Source organism: Capricornis sumatraensis, chromosome 16, assembly GCF_032405125.1.
Source record: "Capricornis sumatraensis isolate serow.1 chromosome 16, serow.2, whole genome shotgun sequence".
Lineage (NCBI taxonomy): Eukaryota > Metazoa > Chordata > Mammalia > Artiodactyla > Bovidae > Capricornis > Capricornis sumatraensis.
This window is the reverse complement of record NC_091084.1, coordinates 3,673,099-3,700,160: the sequence shown is the minus strand read 5'-3', so window position 1 is coordinate 3,700,160 and position 27,062 is coordinate 3,673,099. Positions and strand designations below refer to the sequence as shown.

Below are 27,062 nucleotides of genomic sequence, written 5' to 3'. Positions count from 1 at the left end.
GCGCGGGAGGACGCACGCGGCGCCCCGCCTCCCGTGACCCAGGTCCTGCGGACGCACGCGGCGCCCAGTCCACGCACGCGGCGCTGGGGCAGCTGGGAGGCTCTCCGCCCGCGTCCGCGCCATCGAGCCCGGGGCGGCGGCGAGGGCCTTTGGTGGATGGTTCTCCTTGCCCAGCGACTCTGCGTGCTGCCGGCGATGGAGGGCGTGCGCTGGGCTTTTCCCTGTGGCACGTGGCTACCCAGCCGCGCCGAATGGCTGCTAGCGGTGCGATCGATCCAGCCCGAGGAGAAGGAGCGCATCGGCCAGTTCGTCTTCGCCCGGGACGCTAAGGCCGCCCTGGTACCGCGGGTCTTTCGCGCTTCGGGTCGGGGAGCAGCCGTCGGGGTGGTGGGCCGCGCAGTAGAGACCCCACACGCGAGCCTTGGCGGCCGCCCCGGGCGACTCCGGGGTGTGCCCGGCCTAGTCTCCGCCGCCTTTGTCGTCGCCTTGTCCGCAGAAAAAAATCAGCCCCTCCCCCGTTGCATTTGAAAAGAGAGGTCCTGCTAAACCCTAAAATAGCTGTTGCGGAGGTCTGTCAATAGGATTTTCCTTATTTTTAATTTCCTTGCTTGGGCCCATAGCACAGTCTGAGCCTGTTAAATATCCCACCAGTCTCCCTGTGCACCGTGAACGTGGTAGGCCCTAAAAAAATACTGATAGTATCACTTAGTTTAACCTTGCACACCGTAGAACTGGAAGAGTCTAGCCTCCTTTTACCGATGAAACCGAAGCCAAGAAAGGATGCGGTCTTAGGCATACCTTGTTAACTATTTAGCTCTGAAAACACTATTTTGAATATAATCGTTTATTTTACGTATATATTTTTAGCAACAAATGGAAACTTAGGTTTCAAATGATGTCTATATAGCGCAGTGTGGCACAGCTTCTGGGTGCCATCTCGTCAAAGACTCGTTATCCTGAAAATGTCCCTCTGTCAAAGGACTTTTTCTTTCGAAATGTAGACTAATTGATTTTTGAAGGCACACTAGTGACTATTTACGTGAAATTCAAAGTGTTGCAGTCAGTGTTAGAACTGAAGGAAAAAAAACCTTGAGAAAGATTTTGCAAAATGTTATCTACCTTGTTTTCTTATGTCCTTGGGTATTTTTTGTGATTTTAGACCTTAATCGGAGAGAGAGTGGAATGGGTATATGTGAAAAAAGATAGGTTATGTCTTGCTATCGTGGAGGCACGTGATAAGTACATGTGATCTAGAAACACTTGCACACGTGCACAAAGATGTAAGTACAACAGGATTGCCCACTGGGGAGTTTTTTTTTAAATATAATAGCAAAACCAGAGCCAGCCTAAAATATCCAGTAATAGGGGGATAGTCAAGTTTTGGTACCTTCATGCTATGAAATATTATGCTACATTTAAAAATGCACAGGCCATTGGTTATGTGCAGACATAAAATAATCCCCAATGCTTAGAAATGAAAAAGTTCATACATGGTAGAATAGTACATATAGTGGGATTTCAAATAAATGGATGGATCGCAAATGCAGATGAGCATATATTTGGATACTTAGAGAAAAGATGAAGGATGAATACTTGTCAACATTGGTTACTTATTGATGGAATGAAGGGAATTGCTAAAGAGGGACTTGACTGTTCTGTCTTAAGCACTTCTTAAATCTTAATGCAGAATATTTCATACCTACGTAGTTTTAATACTTTAAGAAGTATTTTAGAAACCACAAAAACAGACTTTGTATGTTATAGGCAGTTTTACTTGAATCTTTAGTATAGACAGCAGTACTTACCAAATGTTTTATTAACAGGCTGGTCGTCTGATGATAAGGAAATTAGTTGCAGAAAAATTGAATATACCTTGGAATAATATTCGTTTGCAAAGAACTGCAAAAGGAAAACCAGTTCTTGCAAAAGACTCATTGAATCCTTACCCCAATTTCAACTTTAACATCTCTCATCAAGGAGACTATGCTGTACTTGCTGCAGAATCTGAGCTACAAGTTGGAATTGATATAATGAAGACTAGTTTTCCAGGTAATGTTGCATTTTTGTAATACATGAGTTATTAAATGTCTTGTCTTAGTTCTTGTGTTGTGCTTAGTTGCTCAGTTGTGTCTGACTGTTGGCGACCCCAGGGACTGTAGCCCTCAAGGCTCCTCTGTCCATGGAATTCTCCAGGGAAGAAGACTGGAGTGGGTTCCCATGCCCTCCTCCAAGGGATTTCCCAACTCAGGATTGAACCCAAGTCTTCTGCATTGCAGGCAGATTTTTTACATTCTGAGCCACCAGGGGAGACCCAGGTTCTATCCCTTTGTCAGGAAGATCAAACTGGTGGCCTTCCCTGGTGGCTCCGAATCCGCCTGCAATACAGGAGACTCAGGTTCGATATCCCTGGGTCAAGAAGATGCCCTGGAGAAATGGTTACCCACCTGTGTTCTTGCCTGGAAAATTCTGTGGACAGAGGAGCCTGGTGGGCTATATAGTCCATGGGGTCGCAAAGAGTCAAACATGACTGAGTGACTAACGCTAATTAACTTCTTTAAAAAATAATAATCTCAATAGTGAAGTATATTATAATCCCTAAGCAGGGATAACATGTATTTGTATTATATCTAAATATACTTCTTTGTAGCACATTTATATACAACGAAAAGAAAAAGCAAACAGTTACTAAAATATTTATATTTTGCCTTAGAAATTTGCAGTTGATGAGTGTCAGAACTGCTGACATTTATTGTGTGGTTGACTATACTTAAGTAATTTTAATAGAACATAGGCTCTCTCAACTCCTCTGTAATTTTTATCATCAGTAACATTAATGAGCAGTTACTGTGTGCCAAGACATTTTACTCAGTGCTTTATGTGTATTATATTATATATTGAGTGCGACTTTTCAGAAGATAAGTAACAGGGTAAGAAGAAAGCTGTTAAAATAAGAGAACCAACATCCTCTGCCGGGGTCCAGCCCTGGTGGATCCAGGGAATTCGAAGGGTGGACGGCATTGGCGAGGAAAACTTATTTATTTATTAATATAAGATTAGATTAGGAAGAAATAGTGTAGTAGGAAAATTAAGTGGAGAAAGAGGACTGAATAACTTGGATTACGTGGAAGACCAATAAAATTCCAGACAAGGAATTTTCACCATCTACTTTGGGCCACCAGCGCTAGTTTGAATATCTAAGGGTGCCTCGCCTTAGGCTCCCTTTCTTGCGGGTCTTAACAGCCAGGGCAAGCCTCCGCGCCCCAGATGGGAATTCAGCCTGAAATTAAAGTAAGGAGGGAAAGGGAGAAAAGGAGAGAGAGAGAGGCACTGGGGAAACCAGTCCAGCGACTGGCTCCGTCCTCTATTGTTCAGAAGACCTTTTATACTTTGATAAAACATGGAGATCAATGGGTAACACAAGGTTATGCAGCGTTAGCAGCCCAGACTCTTATCAAAACCAGGCTTTTCTCTCTGCATACCTAATTGTATACACAAGTCTTAAGTAATTTACATCATCTTGCAGCCAAAAGGGCCAATTAACATTTTACAGCTTTTTTTCTGATAAGGGTTTGTCAACCAGAAGACTTACTTGTGTTGATCTTCCCAAAGTCTGGTGCCATTCTCAGAAAGCACTAAATAAAGTTACATTCTTACATAGCAAGGACACAAGAGGAGTGCAGTGATATATAACAAAGAGAAAAGTAATTAACTCAAAAGTCTAGTGTTGCTAACATCAAAACTGCTATATATCTTTTTCCATATCCTGTTTACATTGATTAACATCATCCCAGGTGCCTAAAAGGTAAAGAATATGGAGGCCTGGCAGCAGTCATTAAGTCAACTGTGAAAACCCGTCACCAATATGATTTTTAACTCTTTAGAAAAGGGTCTGTATCTTTAAGGTGCCTTTAAGCTTTGTGCCTCTCGCGGTTGTGGGGCTGTAAGCAATTCACAAGCTGTAAGAGGTCGGGGGAACCTGTTAGGCAAGCTAGAGAGTTATCAGAGGGGGTTTAACTGAAACATCCCTTTCAAATGCAGAAGACTAAAGCCCGGAGTTGACTTTTTTCCAGAGGATATCAGAAGAGTGGAAAAGCAGGCAGATTCTTATTTTTGGGGGGGTGGATGCTCAGGACATTCCAGGGGGAAAACCTGAGGTCTGATTAGCCTTGCCATCAGAGCGCTTGCCGCATGACCTTGTCACTGGTGGAATTCCTCACGCTGGCTCCTGGCAATCCTCGTAATTTCATTGTGCAATTTCTTAATCTCCACACTGCATCCACCACAGGTTCTTTGCTTGTGTTTCCCTTGGACTGGAATATTTGTGATAACATCGTGCCCACCTGCATTTCTGCACAGATAACTTATTTATTGGTTAGCTTCCACTTTAGTCTTATTTTAGGGAAGCCTTTGTGGACCTTCAGAGTAAGCTAGGTTGCTTTGCTCTAGGGTCTCATAAAATATATTTCCTTCATTCCAATAATATACTTCATTTTATAGTTATTTATCAGGATGATTGTCTTCCCACTGTACTATCACATCTACTCCTTACCTAGTTCAAAGTAACACATAATAAATATTTGTTAAATGAATGAATAAGCATTCTGTGCTACAATAGTAAGGCTTCAGAATATGGCTGTGACTATCATCTCTCCCTTATGTTGAATTTTCCCACCAGCTGGTTTTTCTCTAACCTATTCATAAATCTGTTAAAGCTCTATTCTTTGTTCAGAAGGGAGCCATACTAATTATAAAGGGTTCTTGACCCCAAATAAGCATTTTTTTAACCTTCTGAAATTGTTCTCTACATTTTGTATGCACAGGTATGCTTTTCTCAAAGAGATTATCTAGTTTCCTGCAGTGTCATAGAAGGTGTATTGTGAAACAACCACTGCTCTAGAAGATTCAGAGTGAACATGCAAATGAGCCTGTAAACGTCACAGTTTTCTGTGTTTCTTATATGAATTTTCCCTTAAAATCAGAAATTACTGGAGAGGCCATTGGTCCTTAGAATGCAGTCAGCATAATTACATAGTAACGGTTGGCTCATCAGGTTGATATCTGCTTGAAAATCATGCCTGTGAGACACAATATAATCTGTTAATTATATTTTATTAGCCTTTTTTATCCACCGTCTTTTTTTCTTTGCTCTAATTTGGCTAATCACAGTATCCAGGCCTTTTACTCTTTAGCTGTTTCATTGCCAAAAAGCTGTTGACATATCCGGTAATGCACTGAGGAAGAGATATTTTCCAGTTTTAATTAGTATTGTTACTCTGTCACTAATATTGAGAAGATGAATGGATGCAGGATTGTTTCTCAGGAAGTAGACGCTGGTTTACTTCACTGACAATTCATTGAATTACTCTGCTTATCAGAGTGAGGAAACTGAGCAGGAGACATTTCCTAAGATTTGCTAAATGATGGAGGGTAAAACTTTGTATAGCAGCAAGGGAAGTATTGTACTTTGTTCTGAATGTTGTTATTAAGATTATCTAACTTCATAGACTTTGGGGGCATCATCAGTATATTGAAAGACTTAGTTCCATTACTCCCATTTTGTCTGCATGGCATGGTAACCCACTCCAGTATTGCCTGAAGAATCCCACAGACAGAGGAGCCTGGTGGGTTACAGTCCATAGGGTTGCAAAGAGTTTGGACACAATTGAAGTGACTTAACATGCAAACATCACGTAGGAACTTGTGGAGTCTTTCCTTGTCGCATTAGACATTCCTACTAGGTGCAGATCATTTTTCACCTTCTCCTAGTTCTCTTTGTTGCTGTGACAGGGTAGGACAGAATATATCATGGATTAAGAAGTTTTGGGGCTTCTTCCTTCTAGCCAGATGCCCACAATTAAGGACACTGTTGCACCTACCACTATTTTCTCTGCGTAATGGAAAGAGGAACCTTATACAAAAGTAACTGGTGTATATTTGGCACTCAGTAATTATTTGTTTAATGAATATCCAGAGAAGGAGTTATTAATATAAGATATTGGGGCTCCAGTATAGATAAATTGCCAGTGCAATATAATCCTAACCCTGGGGGTGGGTGTTTTATAGGTCATCATTATAATCTGCTGCACCCAGTTGGGAAATATTGGTGGTTTTTCCTTCCTTTTCTAATAATTTTTGTCTGCCACTAAAGGCTTTTGCAGTTAGAAGTATATGGATAGTTTTGTAAATTGTTCAGTTTTGTACCCATACTTAGAAGATATGCCAAGTTGAGATGGAAGTGAAAAACCACCACAATATTGTAAAGTAATTAGCTTCCAGTTAAATTAATTAATTTTTTAAAAAGATGAAAGTTGCTCAGTTGTGTCTGACTCTTTGCAGCCCGATGGACTGTAGTCCATGGAATTCTCAGGCCAGAATACTGGAGTGGGTAGCCTTTCCTTTCTTTAGGGGATTTTCCCAACCCAGGGATCAAACCCAGGTCTCCTGCATTGCATGCAGATTCTTTAGCCGCTGAGCTACAAGGGAAGCCCAAGAATACTGGAGTGGGTAGCCTATCCCTTCTCCAGTGGATCATCCCAACCTGGGAATCAAACGGGGGTCTCCTGCATTGCAGGTAGATTCTTTACCAACTGAACTATGAGAGAAGGCCAAGATAAGATAGATACAGTGTAAAAATTATTAGAATTTGGAGAAAGACCCAATATACTTTTCCCCACGAGTTTATACTTGTAGTTCATGTTTTTGTTATAAACTTTAATTTCTGGATATTAATTGGCAGGACAAAAATGACTTGGTATTATGAGATTTAATGCTAATTTAATAGCTTTGAAGTGAGTGCATCGTAGAACTGTTTTTCTTGAACAGTTGCTACCTAAATTAAGAACAGTAAGTATAAAGTAAGTGATGGTATTATATGATAGCTTTGGTAGAGTCTATTTGTTGTCTCCTTCCACCATACTAATTGGTAGCACTATTTTAGTAGCTTCTTAATTGGTTCTCCCTCTTGACTTCTGTTCTCACTTAGTACATTGCCTGTACAAAGTTAGAGTGGTCTTTAAAAATTTTTTTAAAGCAATTGTCTTAAAACTTACATTCATTCCTTCTAACATGACTGTGTCATCTTGTTGTCGCTTCTCCTTATCTCTCCTTTTGTATTTTTATCTCTTCTCTGCTCACTGTTCTCCACACTCTTCCTTTATTACCTTGAATGTAGCAAATTTTTTTCCAGTTCAGGGTCATTTAAAAAATGCTGATCCCTCTGCCTGTTCTTCTCACTCTTCTTGAGTACCGGAGATCTGAAGGCTGGGAAGTAACCGGTTCTAGTACCTCCTCAGAAAGGGCTTTCCTGACAACCACCTGCTCTTGTTTTCTCTCATGGCCTTTCTCATTTCTAATTACAACTTAGTTATTTGATTATTATCCTTCATTTCTGTTCCCCTTCATTAAATAAGTTCAGGAGCCATGCAGACCTAGTACTCAGTGTGTATAGCACATTGAAGGTGCTTAGTAAATATTCATTGAATGAACAAATAATAGAAATTCTCAATTTCACTTAAAATATTCCATAAATTTGTTGAAAAGTTGGTTTGCAGCTACAGTAAACAGTGATGTTCATATCAGATTGTAGTTGGAGTATAAACTGCTCTCATCAGTGAGTTGTGGTTACAAACAGTTCTTCCTTCATGTCTTCTTCCTCACCCTCCATAATCTCCCTAGCTGCTTCTCTCCTGCATTTGCATCCCCATCAGATTCAGTTTCCAACTTTGTTACTGTTGCAATCTACAGTCTCTGACTTAAAATTTTTTAACTTTATGATGGTTTAAAAGCAGTTTAGTAGAAGCCATACTTTTAATTTTGACCTTTTCTCAGGCTAGCCATATGTCTTAATTCTAGGCAGCAGCAGTGAGCCATAGGTCCCAGTCAGCTACACAGTCACAAGGGTAAACACCCAGTACAACCATTGTTTTTTTCACTTTCAGTGAGGTATTCAGTGCATTTTATGAAGTATTCTATGCTCTGTTATAGGCTTTTTGTTAGATGATTTTGCCCATTTGTAGGCTAATGTAAGTGTTCTGAACACGTTTAAAATAGGCAAAGCTAAGCTGTGACGTGTCATAGCTTAGGGATATTAAATGCGTTTTCAATCCTAAAATATTTTCAGCTAAACAGTGGGTTTATCAGGACATAACTACATCATAAATCAAAGAACTGCATTCCACTGTCATTTCTGATCTACATTTTTAAGCTGATCTACATTCTTCTGGATCTGCATTTTGAAAGATATGCTTAGCTAAAGCATTGTTTTGGGGGATTTTTTGGGTTTTTTTTAAACTGGGAGTTTACAGCTGTCAAGATAAGTCACACTTCTTTTTGTGCTTTGAACTACTACTGGAAAAGCAGGTGTTTACTGGCAGGTAGTTTTTCCCTTTTCCCAGGTTACAGAATAGGTCTTTCCCATTGTGCAGAGGAATTCAGTGGGATCACAACATAGAACTAGTATTTATTGAGCAACTTCTGTGTGTTAAATGCTAAGAATTTGCAGATACAAAATACTTAAAAATTCTATGGAACTGGGTTAAATGAATTTAAAGTTTTGAGGAAGGAACTGATGTCTCAGAAGAGTATACAAAAGTGAGCTGGAACTGGCCTTACTATTGTTTAAACTTATACTAGGCTTGCTGCTTGGAAGAAAAGCTATGACCAACCTAGACAGCACATTAAAAAGCAGAGACATTACTTTGTCAACAGAGGTCCGTCTAGTCAAGGCTATGGTTTTTCCAGTAGTCATGTATGGATGTGAGAGTTGGACTATAAAGAAAGCTGAATGCTGAAGAATTAATGTTTTTGAACTGTGGTGTTGAAGAAGACTTTTGAGAGTCCCTTGGACTGCAAGGAGATCCAGCCAGACCATCCTAAAGGAGATCAGTCCTCAGGGTTCATTGGAAGGACTGATCTCCTTGAAGCTGAAACTCCAATGCTTTGGCTACCTGATGCAAAGAACTGACTGATTGGAAAAGACCCTGATGCTGGGAAAGATTGAAGATGGGAGGAGAAGGGGACGACAGGATGAGATGGTTGGATGGCATCACCTACTCAATGGACGTGAGTTTGAGTAAACTCCGGGAGTTGGTGATGGACAGGAAGGCCTGGCGTGCTGTAGTCCATGGGCTCGCAAAGAGTCAGACACGACTGAGTGACTGAACTGAGCTAAACTGAGGCATCCTGAACAAAAAAGCGTGATGTTAGTGAAAGAAAAGACAACTAGTACTGATTAGTTCTTATATGTAATATTTCAATTCAGTAGTTAAAGATTATTTATTAAGTGGTACATTAATCACTAGGGTACATTAATCACTAGCTGGTTGGCTACTTGAATTTGCTCTTCCGTAAACTGCTTGTTAATATTTTCTAACCCATATATAAAAGCTCTTTATGTACTTTGGATAGTGACACTTCTTTAATATCTGTTACAATTATTTTCTTTATTTTTTTAGTTGTATTTATTTATATATTTATTTTCAGCTGTGCTGGGTGTTTGTTCCTGTGCAGGCTTTTCTCTAGTTGCAGAGAGCAGAGGCTGCTCTAGCCGTGATATGCATGCTTCTCATTGCAGTGGCTTCTCTTGTTACAGAGTGCAGGCTTCAGTAATTGCATCACATGGGCTCAGTAGTTGTGGTGCATGGACTTAGTTGCTCCTCAGCACGTGGGATCTTTCTAGACCAGGGATTGAACCTGTGTCTCCTGCATTGGCAGACAGATTCTTTACCACTGAGTCACCAGTGAAGCCCCTACAAATATTTTTCCCACTATATTATTTATCTTGACTTTGTTTTTGTTTTTTTATGTCTGAATTTTATTTATCTTTTTTAAATTAATATATCTAACATTTCCTTGATAAATACTGAACTCTGTCTCATTTGAAAAAAATAAATAAATTGGTAAAAGATTTACTCCAACAATAAGTTATAGAGTCTCTTAGTTTTTGTTTTAAAATAGTACCTTCTCTTTTACCTTTAAATCTTTAATTCCCCTAGAATTTTTGTGTATATATTTTACATCATACGGCACAAAAGTTTTAGCACCATCAGCATGGGATAGATTAGGAATAAGCATATAAAGTTCCTGGAATTATTAAGTACTTTATAAGTAAATGTTAGTCTAAGGTGGTTGTGATAGTTGTTACATGTATAGAATGGTTTCTGAAATAGTGATCGGGATGTTACAATCAGCCAGGATGCCTGTGCAGGTTCCTTGAAACCATCTCAGACCTCTCAAACTAGAATTTCTTAGATGCAGCCAGTGATCCTATACTCAAAACAGTTTCTCAGGTGATTGTTAGACATACTAGTGTTCGGGAAACACTGTATTAGATGTAAATTTATGGAACCAACAAGAAGATTGTAACCTGTCAACATTTTTTAATGAGTAAGATTATCTGAAAGCCATTAGATCTTGTTTCACGATGTACAACAAAGTTAATTAGAATTGGGTTTTAACAAAGGTTACTAGAACACAATAGAATTGTATATTTGGCCAGACTTCTGAAAGAAAAATACCTTTTAAACTTAGAAAGATAAGAAGAACCCACAAAGTTAGCAGATGTCATTGATTTCATGTTAAGTCTCTTCTCTCACACAAACAGGGGCAAATAAGACACACAGAGGTTAATATGGTTAATAAAAGTACTTTGTAAGTATTGCTAGAAAAGCCCCTTAAAACTTACCTAGCAAATGGACGAAGGGCTTGATAAAACGTTTCACAAAAGAGGAGCGATATATATATAACAATTACTGCAGCAGGCTTAAAGCTAATATTTATTAAGTACTTATTAGCTACAGGCCCAGGTCATTTATATGTTTCTTTCTTGAACTACCCAACTCTTTTCCCTATCTTACAGCTTAAGAAACAGCCATAGAGAAGTTAAATAATAGTAAAGAAGTGATACCAAGCAGAATGGCTATCATCAAAAATAAATGCTGAGGACTTCCCTGGTGGCGCAGAGGTTAAGACTCTGGGCTTCCACAGCAGGGAGCATGGATTCCAACCCTAGTTGAAGAACTAAGAGCCCACATGCTGTGTGACATGGCCAAGTAAATAAGTAGAAATTTAATAAATAAATACTGGGGAAGGGAACCCTCCTACACTGTTGGTGGGACTTAGAGAGTGTCATACTGAGAGAATTCAGTCAGGTAAAGAAGGAGAAATATTGTATGACATCCCTCATATGTGGAATCTAAAAAGAAATGATACAAAGGAACTTAACTTACAAAATAGAAAGAGACTCATAGACTTAGAGAATAATTCATGTCTGCCAGAGGGAAGAGGGGAAGGGGTAGTTAGGAAGTTTAGAATGGACATGTACACTGCTGTTATTTAAAATTGATAACTAGCAAGGACCTACTGTATAGCACATGAAACGCTGCTCAATATGTGGTAGACTGGATGGGAGGAGTTTAGAGGAGAGTGGATATGTATATGTGTATGGCTGAGTCCCTTCGCTCTTTACCTGAAACTATCACAACATTGTTAATTACCTATACCCCAATATAAAATAAAAAGTTAAAAGTGATAGAGCCAAGATTTGAACATTTGACTCCAGTGGCATAACACTAAAGCTGAGTATATGAATGTGTCTGTATATATAGATTAAATTGTTTGCATTTATGTATTAGTTTCCTAGGGCTCCTTTTCCCCTGTATTCTCTCGTGTGTCTAAATGTTTCTCCTTAAAGGACATCAGTCATTGGATATAAGACCTATCTAATCCAAGATGACATCATCTTAACTTGATTACATCTGTAAAGACTGTGTTTCCAATAAGGTCACATTTTTAGTTTCTGTGTGGGCATGAGTTTTAGGACAACTAGACCCTCACAGTTCAAACCCACCTTATTCCAGGCTCAACTATATAAATTATTTTTTTAGTTGTGACCTTGATTAATTGATCATTGCAGAACACTTAGTTAATATCTAGTGCTGCTTTCCCGAAAGATTAAGCTGTAAGGTGGGGGAATCCTGTTTTTCTCAACCTGGTTAGTGATTCATTCTATAGAAGTTTTTCAGTTATTTTATCTTTATGTATGTACTTTTATGTACTTAAGTTCTCACCTGTCTGTTAAATTGAAGGTTGTAATAGACATGAATTGTGTTGGTATTACTTAGAAGCTTTGCCAATTTATGTAACTAATGATTGTGTCATTTTCAGCTAGTTTGAGGGTGTTCTATTCTGATATTTCTTATTGATATTTTAAATTCTAATATTGAAGATAAACTGAGTCCTTAACAGAGTACTCATCCAGTGCGTGTGTATTTTCACCTTAAGTCACAGTGTGGCACTGTGGTTCTTTGGCTGAATATTTACAAAGCTGTTTTCTGTTGCTGTCAGTCTCTTTTTTTCTGGCGTATGATGCTCTCAAAAGTATATGAAAATAGTCATAGCAGATTTTTTTTTTAGTGTGCATGATCAGTTATTACTTTTTTCAGTGATTCTGCTAGATTGCTTTTTTATGTTAAATGAGTGTTTTTACTAGCATGACTAAATTTTTTTCCTTGATTGCCCCATCATATTTAGGTAAAAATCAGAGGACTTATTGAAGGTTATGAAATTATAGCTTAAGGAAACCAACGAACATAATGACACTATAGATGAGAACAGGCATATCTGTTAAAATTTTAGGGTTTTTTGGATAGTGTTTTGTTAAAGCTGCAGTTCCATTCAAAATGGGCTTCCCTTGTGGCTCAGCTGGTAAAGAATCCGCCTGCAGTGCAGGAGACATGGGTTCAATCCCTGGGATGGGAAGATCCCCTAGAGAAGGGAATAGCTACCCACTCCAGTATTATTGCCTAGAGAATTTCACAAACTGTATAGTCCACGGGGTCGCAAGGAGTCTGACACCACTGAATGACTTTCCCTTCCACTCAAAATATAAAATGGTGTCTTCCAAATTCAAGGTAGCTGTTCATTCCGTTATTATTTATCCTATTTGTAACAGAATCTATTCAAAAGAAAACAGTTTATGATTTATATGTGTTTAGTGCTCCTAGTGTTTAAAATCTCCAGATTTTCTTCTGTCACTTTTGAAAAAGCAAGCTTAGCTTACCGTCTTTACTTTCTTTAGTGATTTACCTGTCAAGCCAGGATATACTAGTGATGCTTGCATTTTAACAAGACAGTCTTATTAAGAGGCTTAAGGAATAAACACCAGCCTATCAAAGAGTGTTCATAGCCCCAAAAGGCTTAGAATCCCCCCAGGACTCCTAAGATCCCAGTTTAATATTTCAGTGCTTTTGCATGAAATGACTTTACAGCTTTGCAGAGCTATTTTAGGAAGTAACAGCTCTGTGTGTCTGTGTGTCTGTGTGTGTGTGTGTGTGTGTAATCTACCTTTTTAAAAATTTTATGGTCTTTATGGAATTTGTTACAATACTGCTTCTGTTTTGACTTTCTGGCCTCGAGACATGTGGAATCTTAGCTCCCTGACCAGGAATGGAACCTGCACCCCTTGCATTGGAAGGTGAAGTCCTAACCACTGGACCACTGGACCACCAGGAAAGTCCCAGAAATGATAGCCTTATAACATTAATATGAATACAAACAATAAACATTAGTTGATTCATAAAAATGGATTGTAAAGTTTTCATTCTTGAAAACAGTAGAGGACTGAGTAGATAGATAAATGAGTGTGATGAACTTGAAAATAATTGAGGATCTTTGCCTTGAACTAAAAGATCACATATCATCAGAGGGTCGTTAGGAATATTACCTATGTAAACGAGAGGAGGCTATTTTTATTATTTCGAAGTCAGGATGGTGGGGGAATTATGGGCAATTCTGTGAAAGAGCTGGTTTTTAATATTTTCTGCCCTTGAGATAACCATGGAAAAGGTACTTTTAGAGTGGATAATATAGTGTGCATTCTAATTGTTGAATTCTCATGGAGTGAGTTAGTGATTAAATGCCAGGAAAGCATGAAGTAGGGGGATTTGACATCTTTTTTCTTTCCAGACATGCTATAGTTCCAGCCAGTTGGGAATGTCAGATTTTGAAGTTAAGTATTTTAGAAATGGAAGTTCAGGAGTAGACAAACTATGTTAACAGAAGCTGCAGAAGGACTGTTTCAAGATGTTTGCTGGAAGTAATATAATCATGAAATAAAGATATAGGACAATAGAGCATTTAATTTAGCAGGTAATAGTTAACATAAATTTATTCATATAGTAAACATTTATGATTTACCTACATCGTTGCTGGGTTTCCCTGGTGGCTCAGATGATAACAAATCTGCCTGCAATACAGGAGACCTGGGTTTTGATCCCTGGAGTGGGAAAATGCCCTAGAGGAGGGCAGTATTCTTGCCTGGAGAATCCCATGGACAGAAGAGCCTAGCAAGCTACAGTCCACGGGATCACAAAGAGTCGGACACGACTAAAATGACTTAGCACGCATGCACCTTGTGGCCAGATTTTTCTAATAGACCACTTAGGCTGTAATTGTGTGAGAGTAAGAATCATAACCGATTTGTTTTTAACCATTAGTTCAGTTCATAACGGTATAATACTAGTACACATTCTGCATAATTGTAGAATAAGTAAATGGATGATGATAGAAGGTTCCTGTTCAGTAGTAACAATAAACACATAATATTTTGAAAAATGTAATATGAAAAGCATTCTATATATTATAATTTGTAATATATAAATTACAAATTTAGCTCTTAATTGTGGGAATCAGATTCTTGGAGTTCTATTGATGTTTTGGATGCTGTGTAATATTTTATGTGGAACAGTATTTTTTTTTAAAAGAAGCCAATAGAACAGAAGTCAAATCTCCTTTTATTTGGAAAAATCATATTAGAATACATGTTTAAAAACAGTTATTGTGAAGGAAATAAGTGTATATTAACTTTCCAGTCATGTTATTCACTTAAAGGAACACTTCTTAGCTTTCTACCAATTCCCCCAAAATTGTAAAGAAATTGTTCCTGATTTTCCTGTTAAATAGCAAAGTAAAATTCTAAAGAGTACTTATTTTGGATTTCTGATATTCTACCGTATGTAGGAAACTTCCCCTAGTTATTTTAAGATCTATAAAAATTTATCAGATTTTTGGTGGGCATCTGTTTATATAACCGTGTTTTTCTCCTTAACTATTTAGTAGCTCAGAGAGTCTCACCACTCTCTTAAGTCACCCTTCTATTTCTGGACTAACCCATGCTTGTCTTGCATGTTATCCTTTTAATTCTCAACTTGCTTTGATTAGCAATATTGTAACTGTATTCAAAAGTAATGTTGGACTGTTGTTTCCTTTTGTGTGCTGTCTTTAACAGTTTGGTAATTCCCTGTTTCCTCAATTGACAGGTCGTGGTTCAATTCCAGAATTTTTTCATATCATGAAAAGAAAGTTCACCAACAAAGAATGGGAAACAATCAGAAGCTTTAAGGATGAATGGACTCAGCTGGATATGTTTTATAGGAATTGGGTATAATTTCTTTCTAGTTTTGAGAGTAAGCCCTGTGTTGTTAAAAGCAGGAGCAAAAGTCCATTGATAACCCTATATTTTGTACAGTGTTTGAAGTACATAAGTCACTACTTGGAAACTTCATGATTTTTTTGTATACGTTATTATATTATGACATTTAAGAAAATTTAACATATATTCAATATTCAATTAGAAGATCCTTACTCTTAAAACTAAAATAAGTCATTTTATTTATCATTATTAGTAAAGTTTAATGGTTTCTGTCATAAAGAATCTCATACATAATAGAACTTAATTAAAAAACACTTACATAATATTTATTATGTACCAAAAGACATTACTGTAAGCCTTTCATAAGTTAGTTGTCATAACCCCATGAAGAAGGTGCTATTATTATTGCATGTTACACATGGGGTAATGGAGGCACGGGGAGCCCAATGGTTTGTCTTCAACTTTCACAGCTGGCTGGCTTCTGTGCTAGTATAAAGGTGAAAATAAGTAGCTTATAGTTGTAATGTAGTAGGGAATTAAAAATCCATATGTTTTTTGAGGGTTGAAGATTTTATGAACAATTTTATCTACTAAAGCTCTAAGAGAAAATGTCTGTCTGTATCTTAGGCACTGAAAGAAAGCTTCATAAAAGCAGTAGGTGTTGGATTAGGATTTGAATTGCAGCGGCTTGAATTCGATATATCCCCATTAAACCTGGATATAGGCCAAGTTTATAAAGAAACACGTTTATTTTTGGATGGAGAAGAAGAAAAAGAATGGGCATTTGAGGTAAGAAATTTATCAGAATTGCTATAAGCTCAGCTTGGGGAGGCTAGTCATTGAAACTTGACACATTCGAAATCCAGTCTGGGTGCTATGAAGGTGAAGTCAGAGATACTGGGAGCACATGTAACGTTTAAGCTGATGCATGAAAGGTAAGTCATAGTACGTAAAGTAAAAGAGAAGGGGCAAGGAGCCCCTGTAATAGAACCACTAAAGGCTGCCATTCTGTCACTGTGCTGAGGTGAGGAGGCTGGAGAGAGATGCTGATGCAGGCTGATAAGATCATGTAGGGCGTTATGAGTTGGTTAATAATTTGGTGTCTTACTTATCTGGTTTCTGTCACTATCAGTTTTTGGATGCTAATGAGAGAAATCTTAACGAACTCATTTTAGCCAAAAAGACATTATGATAGGTTATTAGAGTGATTCCTAAAACCAAATTGCAGAATTGGCTAGAATTAGAGAATTAGAGACTGGAAAACTCAGAACTCTTTTTATTTAGCCAAGGAAGTGTGTTACAACTGGTATCAAGTGTCCATAGCCCATCCAAATGGTCTGTACTATAATGTGGTGGTTCTTGCAGTCATCACCTGAATTGTGCGGAGAACGTCAGTATCCAGAATAAAGAATTCATGATGAGGGACTTCCCTGGTGGTCCAGTGGTTGAGAATCCGCTTTCCAATGCAGGGGATACACGTTCAATCCCTGGTTGGGGAACTAAGAGCACACGTACCGCAGGGCAGCTGAGACTTCAAGCCACAGCTACTGAACCCATGCGCTCTAGAGCCTGCTTGCCACAACACAAGGTCCCACATACCACGACCTGATACAGCCAAAAATAAAATAATTAATTGCATTAAAAAAAAAAAGAATTCATGATGAGTAGGTAAAATAGGAGATGTTCATTCATTTTCTCAAGGGAATTTTAACAAGTTGTGAATAGATGTAAGATCAGAATCATATCTGTGAGGTATCAAAGAAGTTATCAATTCTGTGACTTATAGGACTGTCTGTTGAGATACTGAATATTAGAAAACAAGTGGGATTTAAGTGTGAGATACATAGAAACATCTAAGTGAAGGCATTGTGCAGGCGAATAGAGTGAAAGACTGGGCTAAAGGAAGAAAGGTAATCGTTAACATGTGAGTGGTAGCTGAAACCATGGGATTTACAGTTGCAGCAGTGAGAGTACCTAAATTAGAATTTAGAAAGACCTAGTACAGTCCTGAGAATGCTGCTTAAAGGTGGGGTGAAGAGGAGACCGAGGAGGAATAACCAAAATGTAAATTAAAGAAAGTAGAGGTTTCCCTGGTGGTCCGGTGGTTGAGAATTCACCTTGCAGTGCAGGGGACACAGGTTCGATCTCTGGCCAGAGATCTAAGATCCCACGAGCTGTGGAGCAGCTAAGCCTGAGTGCTGCTTGAGCTCTGGAGTTGCTGCCTCAGCAGAAGAACCCGCACAACACAAGGAAGATCTCATATGCTGCAATGAAGATCCTGTGCAGCCAAATAAATATATATAAATATTTTTAATGACAGAAAGTAGGTTTAGGTGATCCAAAGGCAGAAAGTTAGCAAAATTGCTATCATACCAAATAAGATAGGGATTCTATCAGTTAAAGAGTAAATTAATTTAGCATACTATTTTTTAATACAATTAAAAATTTTTTTCTCATTATGAAAGGGGCAGATGTCAGCCATTTCATTCATGGAGATTCCTTTATTCTTAATGGTGCCAGATGGAATAGACCTAGTAGCCGGGTGAGGAGGAAAGAATCAGTGATTGGGCCAGCTGTGCTTCAACTTTTTAGGTGACAAAGATGTCTGAGTTCCTGTGGGCCTGTGAAATGCTATAGAAAAAGGGCCTGCAGTATCTTGAAAAGATACCTAAGAGAATTTCCAAAAGAAAGAAGCAGTGGACATTCTACTGTGTATTAATTGCTGAGGGTAGGAAATACAAGAAGTCAGCTCTTAAATACACTGCTAGGCCCATGCAGTGGTATAGGGCAGAGGAGCAGATAGTGTTTCTCTGAAAATCCCTCACATGCCCACTAACCTAGCTTTTGGATACTTGATGTGACCCAGGGTTCTAAAAAGTGGATTGCAACAGTGTTGGTCATTACTTTGCCTGTTCTCCATCGCTTTTCTCTCTGCCACCTGCCTGAAGGAAACCAGAGGAAGAGGAAGGTGAGGCCAGGAAGAATGTATCTTAAGAACTGAAATAAGATTTTTTTTTTAAGCTGAAAGTGACTGAGGAGCTATCAGGTTTGCCTCAGAGCTTGTCCAGGAACTGGGAATGGAGATGTAGCAGGGCACATTTGGAAACATCTATGGAAGAAAAATTCTGTATTGAATTGAATGTACCTGAGCGTTTTGTCTGTTCAGTGTACCAGTTAGGAAAATACACAAATAATATGTTAGATACATATATTTAAGTGTGGACTATTTATTATACTGTAAACAGGCCTGGGAAGAGAGTGACCTTAACAGAATGAGTCTGGTGGTATGGACAGCCAGAAGCCAGGGTTTGAGGGGAGAATGATGAGCCTGGAGTCAGGGGAGGCATGCCTAGAGTCAAGGAACACAGATGGGAATTCCTGTTGGGGCATCTCTGAGTACCCACACAAGATAAAGAGCCAGCCTTTAGGCGTGCAGCGGAGGGATGGCTGTGATCACAATGGACACCTGCGGTGTAAGTGGTCTTCACTGGCCTTTCCTCCCCATCTGCCCTCTTTTCATTCACTGAATTCACCCACACTGGATACTTGATATGACCCAGGGTTCTAAAAGCTGCATTACAACAAGTGTTATCATTACTTTGCCTGGTGAGGCATAGTGAATGAGGGAACACCCAGAGTCGGGAAGAGAGATGTATCTCATGGAGTTTCCCAGGGTGCGCTAGTGGTCAGGAACCTGCCTGCCAATGCAGGTAGACTGAAGAGACATGAATTTGATCCCTCTGTCAGAAGGATCCCCTGGAGGAGCGCATGGCAACCCACTGCAGTATTCTTTCCTGGAGAACCCTATGGACACAGGAGCCTGGCAGGCTGCAGTCCGTAGGGTAGCCCAGAGTCAGACACGACCCAGGCAACTTAGTAGGCACACATGTATCTCACACCTAGAAAAATAATACTCAGAAGTATGAATTCTTATGCCAAGAGGAATCTTGTGTTTTCATAGGCTCTCAGTTTTCATAACCAGTTTCTATTTGGAAAGTTAAATTTACCATCATGGTTTAAAATGATGAGATTAGATTAATTCTTTGCTTTACTTTTGAAAGGAGGCATTATAAACATAGAAAGAATAATATTTATGACAGATTTTATTCAGCACTTTACCATTGGGAAAGCATTGTAAAACTTGAATGTTCTAAGTTAAACTTTGTAGTTTATCTTATAAACAAACTAAAATTATACTAAGAAAATGACTGACACACAATTTAACTGAAGCAGATTAACCTTTGTAGTCTAATGCTAAACTATCTCTTGAATAAATAAAATATTGTTTCTTTGGGTTTGTTGGCGTTTTTAAGGAAATTTTTGCTATTCATAATTTTATGGATAAAAACCTAAGCTTAGAAAAAAATTTTTAATTTAGAAAGTCTTAAAATTAAGTCTTAAGTTCAGTAGTGTTGTATGTATTGCCTTGACTTTAGCTAGCTACCTTGCTAGTTTCATTTCCTTTTTCAACTAATATTATAGACATACTAGGCAGAAGGGATTTAGGGTAAAGTTAATTGCATAGAACTTTTATTCTGGTATGACATCAAATATTAATGTTTGATAACTGGAATCATTGTCAAATAACTTCTTTAGTTTTGTGGTGTTAAATTTCATATTTATGTGATGTTGATGAAGGGTGAGTAGATACAGTGAATCTTTATTTTGAAGTCAATCTCATTAAATTTTGGCTCATTATGAAGTAAACAGACAAATTGAGCAGGGTACCTTGGCATTTTAGAGGACAGACTGAATGAAAATGGTCTGCTGCCCATGTTGAACACTGATATTCCTCCTTAGATACAGATACAAAACTGCTGATCTAAGTAGTTTTCCAAAAGTAACTATAGCCAAAACACCTGTGTTACAGTGTTTGTATTATCAGTATATTCAGTGTAAAGAATAGGAGGACCATGTTCAAAAAGAATAGTTCTGTTTATAATGTTAATAACAAACCTTAGCCTATTAAATCTTTCTCATACTTAGTTATTTTTTTCTCTTGAAATATTTTCCTAAATTTATCTCTTTTGAATTTCTTTTGTTTTTTACAAATTTGGATATCTTAAGGTACGAAGATACACAGAGGAGGATAAAGGATGAAAAGTCTCTAACATTATTTCTGATTGTAGTTTCCTATTTCAACTGATTTCTTATGGAGTGCTGCCTTAGTAAAGTGGCTTCTCAGTGAAATTTTGTTTAGTTTTTAATAGTTGTTCATACTTTTCTCTAGTAACTGCCTCAGTGTCTATTTTAAAGCTCCCTCTCCATTTGTCTCACACATAGAGGAAAATAGGAAATTGCATATTTTAAGTTGTACCTATGAGTTTCCACATGATTTTCCTTAAGCTGTAATATGTAGTTAACTTAATGCTTATAAACCAATGTTGCAGACTTTTTTTTTTTTAATCACTTTCAGTTCAGTTCAGTTCAGTCGCTCAGTTGTGTCTGACTCTTTGCGACCCCATGAATCACAGCATGCCAGGCCTCCCTGTCCATCACCATCTCCTGGAGTTCACTCAGACTCACGTCCATCAAGTCAGTGATGCCATCCAGCCATCTCATCCTCAGTCGTCCCCTTCTCCTTCTGCCCCCAATCCCTCCCAGCATCAGAGTCTTTTCCAATAAGTCAACTCTTCGCATGAGGTGGCCAAAGTACTGGAGTTTTAGCTTTAGCATCATTCCTTCCAAAGAAATCCCAGGGTTGATCTCCTTGCAGTCCAAGGGACTCTCAAGAGTCTTCTCCAACACCACAGTTCAAAAGCATCAATTCTTCAGTGCTCAGCCTTCTTCACAGTCCAACTCTCACATCCATTCATGACCACAGGAAAAACCATAGCCTTGACTAGACGGACCTTAATCGGCAAAGCAGTGTGTCTGCTTTTGAATATACTATCTAGGTTGGTCATAACTTTTCTTCCAAGGAGTAAGCATCTTTTAATTTCATGGCTGCAGTCACCATCTGCAGTGATTTTGGAGCCTCCCCAAAATAAAGTCTGACACTGTTTCTACTGTTTCCCCATCTCTTTCCCATGAAGTGATGGGACCGGATGCCATGATCTTCGTTTTCTGAATGTTGAGCTTTAAGCCAACTTTTTCGCTCTCCTCTTTCACTTTCATCAAGAGGCTTTTTAACTTCTCTTCACTTTCTGCCATAAGGGTGGTGTCATCTGCATATTAATGACTTTAAGCATGTACAAAACTAACACCACCAATGAGGGCAGATGACTCTCTAGACACGCCTCTAGGTATGACGCTTTATCTATATCATATTCCTATTAAGAATCTATAATCTAAATAATCATTAAGAGCCATCAGACAAAAAATAAGCAGTGTTTATTAATAAAAAAGTGGGGGGTGGAGCTTGCATCTTAAAATATTAGTGTCATAAAAGACGAAACAGTTAGCAAGGCATGGCAACTGAATGCAATACTTGACCACAAACTGGTTCCTATACTGAAGGTGGGGAAATGGTGTAAAGGACATTATTGTATTATTCACATAATCTGAAATACAGAGAGTAGATTTAAGTATTATTTCAATGTTAAATTTATTGAAGTTATTAACTACCGTGGGTATGTGAGAGTGTCCCTATTAGAAGATACATTGCAATATTTCAGTGTAAAGGGCCAAAATGTATGTGACTTTACCTTAAACTATTCAGGGGAAGTGAGTGTGTGGGGGTGTGTGTGTGTGTATGATGGTTGGTTGTGAGATTATTTTAGATGAAAATAGAACTGTATCTAAGTTTCTGTATTTAGTATTCTCTGTTTGCTGCTGCTGCTAAGTTGCTTCAGTCATGTCCGACTCTGTACGACCCCATAGATGGAAGCCCACCAGGCTCCCCTGTCCCTGGGATTCTCCAGGCAAGAACACTGGAGTGGGTTGACATTTCCTGCTCCAATGCATGAAAGTGAAAAGTGAAAGTGGAGTCTCTCAGTCCTGTCCCACTCTTAGCGACCCCATGGACTGCAGCCTACCAGGCTCCTCCGTCCATGGGATTTTCCAGGCAAGAGTACTGGAGTGGGGTGCCATTGCCTTCTCCGATACTCTGTTTACTTACGTTTTATTTTTCAGGAAAGCAAAATAGACGAGCACCATTTTGTTGCAGTAGCTCTTAGGAAACCCAGTGGATCTAGACATCAGAATGTAAGACTTCTCTGTTTGCTTTTTTTTTGTTTTTCTAAAAAGCATGTATTAAAGTTGAATTTGTTATTGATGGAAATAATCGTTTGTTTTATATCAGGTAGAGGTTTTAGCTTTTTGTTTTTTTTAATGATAGACTTTAGAAGTGTTCATTATCTAATCCTTAAGATCATTTGGGATTTCACAGAAATGTTTTTAAAATATGTTACCAGCTACTTCACATTCAAATACACTTAAGTATTACAGAGAAAAAAATTTTGTAGTACTGTTCCAATATTCGTATTTTCAGTAGAAATTCAAGTAATTACTATCTTGGTCATCTTAACAATGGTTTATTTCCTGGTGAACTGGGGCTGTCTTGAATATAAGAAAAGCTATGACCAACCTAGAAAGCATATTAAAAAGCAGAGACGTTACTTTGCCAACAAAGGTCTGTCTTGTCAAAGCTATGGTTTTTCCAGTAGTCATGTATAGATGTGATAGTTGGACCATAAAGAAAGCTGAGTGCCAAATAATTGATGTTTTTGAACTGTGGTGTTGGAGAAGACTTTGGAGAGTCCCCTGGACTGTAAGGAAATCCAAGCAGTCCATCCTAAAGGAAATCAGTCCTGAATATTCATTGGAAGGACTGATGGCTGAAGTTGAAACTCCAATACTTGGGCCATCTGATGCAAAGAACTGACTCATTGGAAAAGACCCTGATGCTGGAGGAGATTGAAGGCGGGAGGAGAAGGGGACGAGAGAGTATAAGATGGTTGGATGGCATCACCAACTCAATGGACATGAGTTTGAGTAAACTCTGAGATTTGGTGATGGACAGGGAGGCATGGTATACTGCAGTCCGTGGAGTCGCAAAGAGTCAGACACGACTGAGCAACTGAACTGAACTGATGAATATAATGGTACTAAGTTGAGGGGTAGTGAACAATGAGATTATCTGTCAAATTGATCTCCTTCCTCTTTTTATAGTTCTCTCCTAAATTATTCCCCAAATATCAAACGTGTGAGAGACCTTATGTTATATTCTAGCATAACATCAATTCTTCCAATTAAAATCTGTTTTTACTTTCTTTTCCTATTAATTGGTAAGTTGGGAAATTTTTTATGAGAAACCTTAGGGTCTTGACTCTAGTCTACGTACAGTTGTGATTCTGTAGAAGTATTTATTTAAGGAATACTGATAATGTTACAATAATTGAACTTAAATGCATATGATTATTTTAGGGAATCTGCATAAGAGAATGTAGTGTGATCAGTATATTTTCATTACTTCTAGGATGAAAGCTCAGTACAGATCATGCCTTTGATAGATTAAAGTAAAATTCTTCATAAATTATTTTATTTTAAAAGGGAAAACATGTTAAAATTGACTCCTTTTATCTGAAGATGTTCTGAAACAGGTTAGCTGTCCTTGTATGCTGAAGTCTCAGCATTGCCCTTTCTGCAAATACCTTATGATTCCATAGAGCTTTATATTTTTTGTAACATTTGCACATAGCAGTACCATATTTCCTTGAAGAGAGTCTGTTTGGGCAGCAGTATCATAGTGAGAAAAGGGCAAGGGTTCCAGGTCCAGGTCTACCATTTAAGCTATGTTGTACGCTTGTATACATTGACTGATCTTACCGAGCCTCAGTTTCCCCATCTATAGAATTGAGGTAACATAACCGTATCAACATAATAATGAAACTTAAATCATATGAAACACATTGACCCTGTAAAAGCACTGCAGAAGACCCAAGTACTGTCTTTACTAGAATGTATAGAATGTTAAAGACAGTCCACACTGGGCTAAGTTTTTGAACAAGGGCTATATCACAGAGTAGAAGGTATAATTTCGATTTAGTGTTGAATGAACCACTTACTAATGAAGTGCTGCATCTCTAAGTAGTTATGGGAATTTTATTAGATGCACCCTCTAGAGTATTTCTCAGAAGATTACCTGGTGGTCTCTCCCTGTCAGAATAACCCACATGTTTGTTAAAGTTATCTATCTGGGGATCCTTTTCTATTGAATCAGAATTGTTGGACGTATGGCTCAATAAATCTACATTTTAGACAAATACCACAGGCAATTTTATCTACAAAAAGCTTAAGAATCAGATTATTTCATATTATTCTTATTTATGTTGACAGCACTAATACAAGAAATAGAAACAATTATCTAAAATCCCACTGTGTTATTTAATGTTATTGAAGTGTAATTTAATATTACTGAATTGTGATTGCTGGTTTATTTTCCTAATTATAAAATTGACCATAAGATTAATACACATTATAATTTTGAGGTAATCTAAGGGTTTTTTTCCCCCCCTTTTAGGTTACATCTCAAGATGATTCTAAAGCAACCCAGAGGCAGTTTACTATTCTCACCTTTAATGATTTAATATCATCTGCAGTTCCTATGACCCCTGAAGATCCTTCATTTTGGGACTGTTTTTGCTTTACAGAAGAGATTTCAATAAGAAATGGTACAAAGTCATGATACGATTTTCTGAGTAACAAAGGGAAGTGAAAACTGTAGTCTTCTGTATTCACTAAAATAAATGCCTGAGAGTATCAAATTTTATTTCACAAAACATTTTTAAAAAGAAGAAACAACTTTTCCTATTAAAAAGGCAGACTCTCAGATCAAGATAGATGACTAGAATACATGTTTACCTCTTCTTCCTCCCCAAAATCATATTGGATTTGCTAAAAAAAAAAATAGAGTCCTACAGTGATAGAACAGAATACACAAAATAGAGAATGTTCAAATTCGTGTTTTTCAGAGAGAACTATTTTAGAGGTACCTATCCTTAAAACATGGAGTATCTTCCCAGATCTTTTTCTTGGCAAATGATACCCTATTAATATACTTTTTTTTTAATAGAAAATACTGTATTTAATTTTTGTCTTGACTCTACATCTGAGGTCCATAAATATACTGGTGTAGCATAACTTTTAGTGCTGCTTAAGTATTCTGTTTTCCAGCTACTATCAAGATGCAATTGACCAGAGGTAATACAGTTCAACTGTAATTGACTTAGTAACCAAGGACATTTATTGTGTCACATAACAATTTAAAGTTGCCCATTAAGGCCTTTTTTTCTTTTGCCTCCATCTTAGCTTATTTGTTTTGCTTCAGCCTGGTCTGCCTCAAGCATCTGAAAGGCAGAAAAGGCTGTTTTGTCTCTCACATCTCAGTTTTGTTAGTGAGGAAGGTTTTTTTCCTCTTAAGAGCCCCCAGAAAATTTCCACAAAGTTTCTGGTGACCCTGATCAGATCACTGAGAAAGCTGAACTTGACACTCTTGGCTTCTGTGGAAAGAAAACTCTTAGTAAGGAAGAAGCCTAAGGCAGAGTCTGGGGGAGTGATACCTAGGGGAGGCCCCCTGCCTGCCATGAGGAAGGTGTGCCACAGCTGACTGATTCTGTCCTCTCTGCTAGGCATTTTGAATGTCTGCAGTTTTTACTGTAAGCAGTGGTTTATTGAATATCCTTTGTAGTTACATTTTGAAGTACATGTTTAATTATGTCCAAAAGAATTAAATATATTTAGAGCCTCAATAAGTATTGCCAAATTTTTCTCCAAAAAGGCTGCATAATTATTTCCAGTTAGTGTTAGATGTTTGATCATTTTCTCACCACCCCCACCCTCCATCAGCCTACAGACTTGGTCATCTGTAGGTCATCATAGATAGTATCTTTAAAAAAAAAAAAAATTTAATCTTTGCCAATATAGGTTAAAAATGGTACCTTATATCTTAAAAGTGTGTTTCTTTCATTGCAAACAAGGTTACTATGGCAGTGTTATTATTGGCTGTTTATTTTTTTTTTTGTATGAACTGCCTGATCATTATCTTAACCTGTTTTTATTTTGGTAAATAAGATTTAAAGTACAAACATAATATGCAAGATGCAAGACCATCATATTGATGACAGAATCTATTCTATGGTTGTAGTGCATGTCTTGGGGAGTTTGAAGTCTTACATTAATAATTGTTAAATGTCAGAAGTGAAATAGTTTCATTGTTTCTATTACTAAAGTGAAAAGTTGTGTTTAAATTGTATAAAATTAGGTATTTTGCTTAAGTACAACAAAAATTTTGAACATTTTATTTTTTACCTCGTTAAGCATGCACAGATGTTCCAAGCATAGTAAATAACTTGTTTTAAAAGGATCAAGTAGCATTTGTAGCAGAGGAAGCATTGTTATCCGTAGCATGAGTGTAATGGTGATATGAAAACGCTGCCGTCTGTCTTGTCATTATAACATTTCTGAACTTTTATGGATCAGGCACCATGCTGCGTTTCCGGGGGTGGGGCGGGGGTGGGGTGGGGCGGGCAGTGGGTGGAGATCTGTTGTCTTAAGGTTTCACATAGTCAGAATCAAATAAATACACATAGTTTAGATTCAAGTAGGTCTATAAAAATCTTTTTTTCTAATAAAAATTACCATTTCCTTGACCACTTCCTATTTCCTGTCCCCAGAGTGAGCTGTTTCACTGATT

General features: G+C 38.0%; 1 protein-coding gene across 1 annotated transcript; it reads left to right on the top strand.

The window, feature by feature from the left end:
- Positions 1–122: 122 nt before the first annotated feature.
- AASDHPPT (aminoadipate-semialdehyde dehydrogenase-phosphopantetheinyl transferase) lies at positions 123–26,854 on the top strand. The gene is made up of 6 exons (XM_068988612.1): positions 123–339; positions 1,824–2,049; positions 15,315–15,436; positions 16,055–16,216; positions 22,502–22,573; positions 24,891–26,854. The coding sequence occupies exons 1-6, from the start codon at positions 157–159 to the stop codon at positions 25,053–25,055; spliced, it is 930 nt and encodes a 309-aa protein (XP_068844713.1). The 5' UTR covers positions 123–156; the 3' UTR covers positions 25,056–26,854.
- The last annotated feature ends 208 nt before the right edge of the window (positions 26,855–27,062 follow it).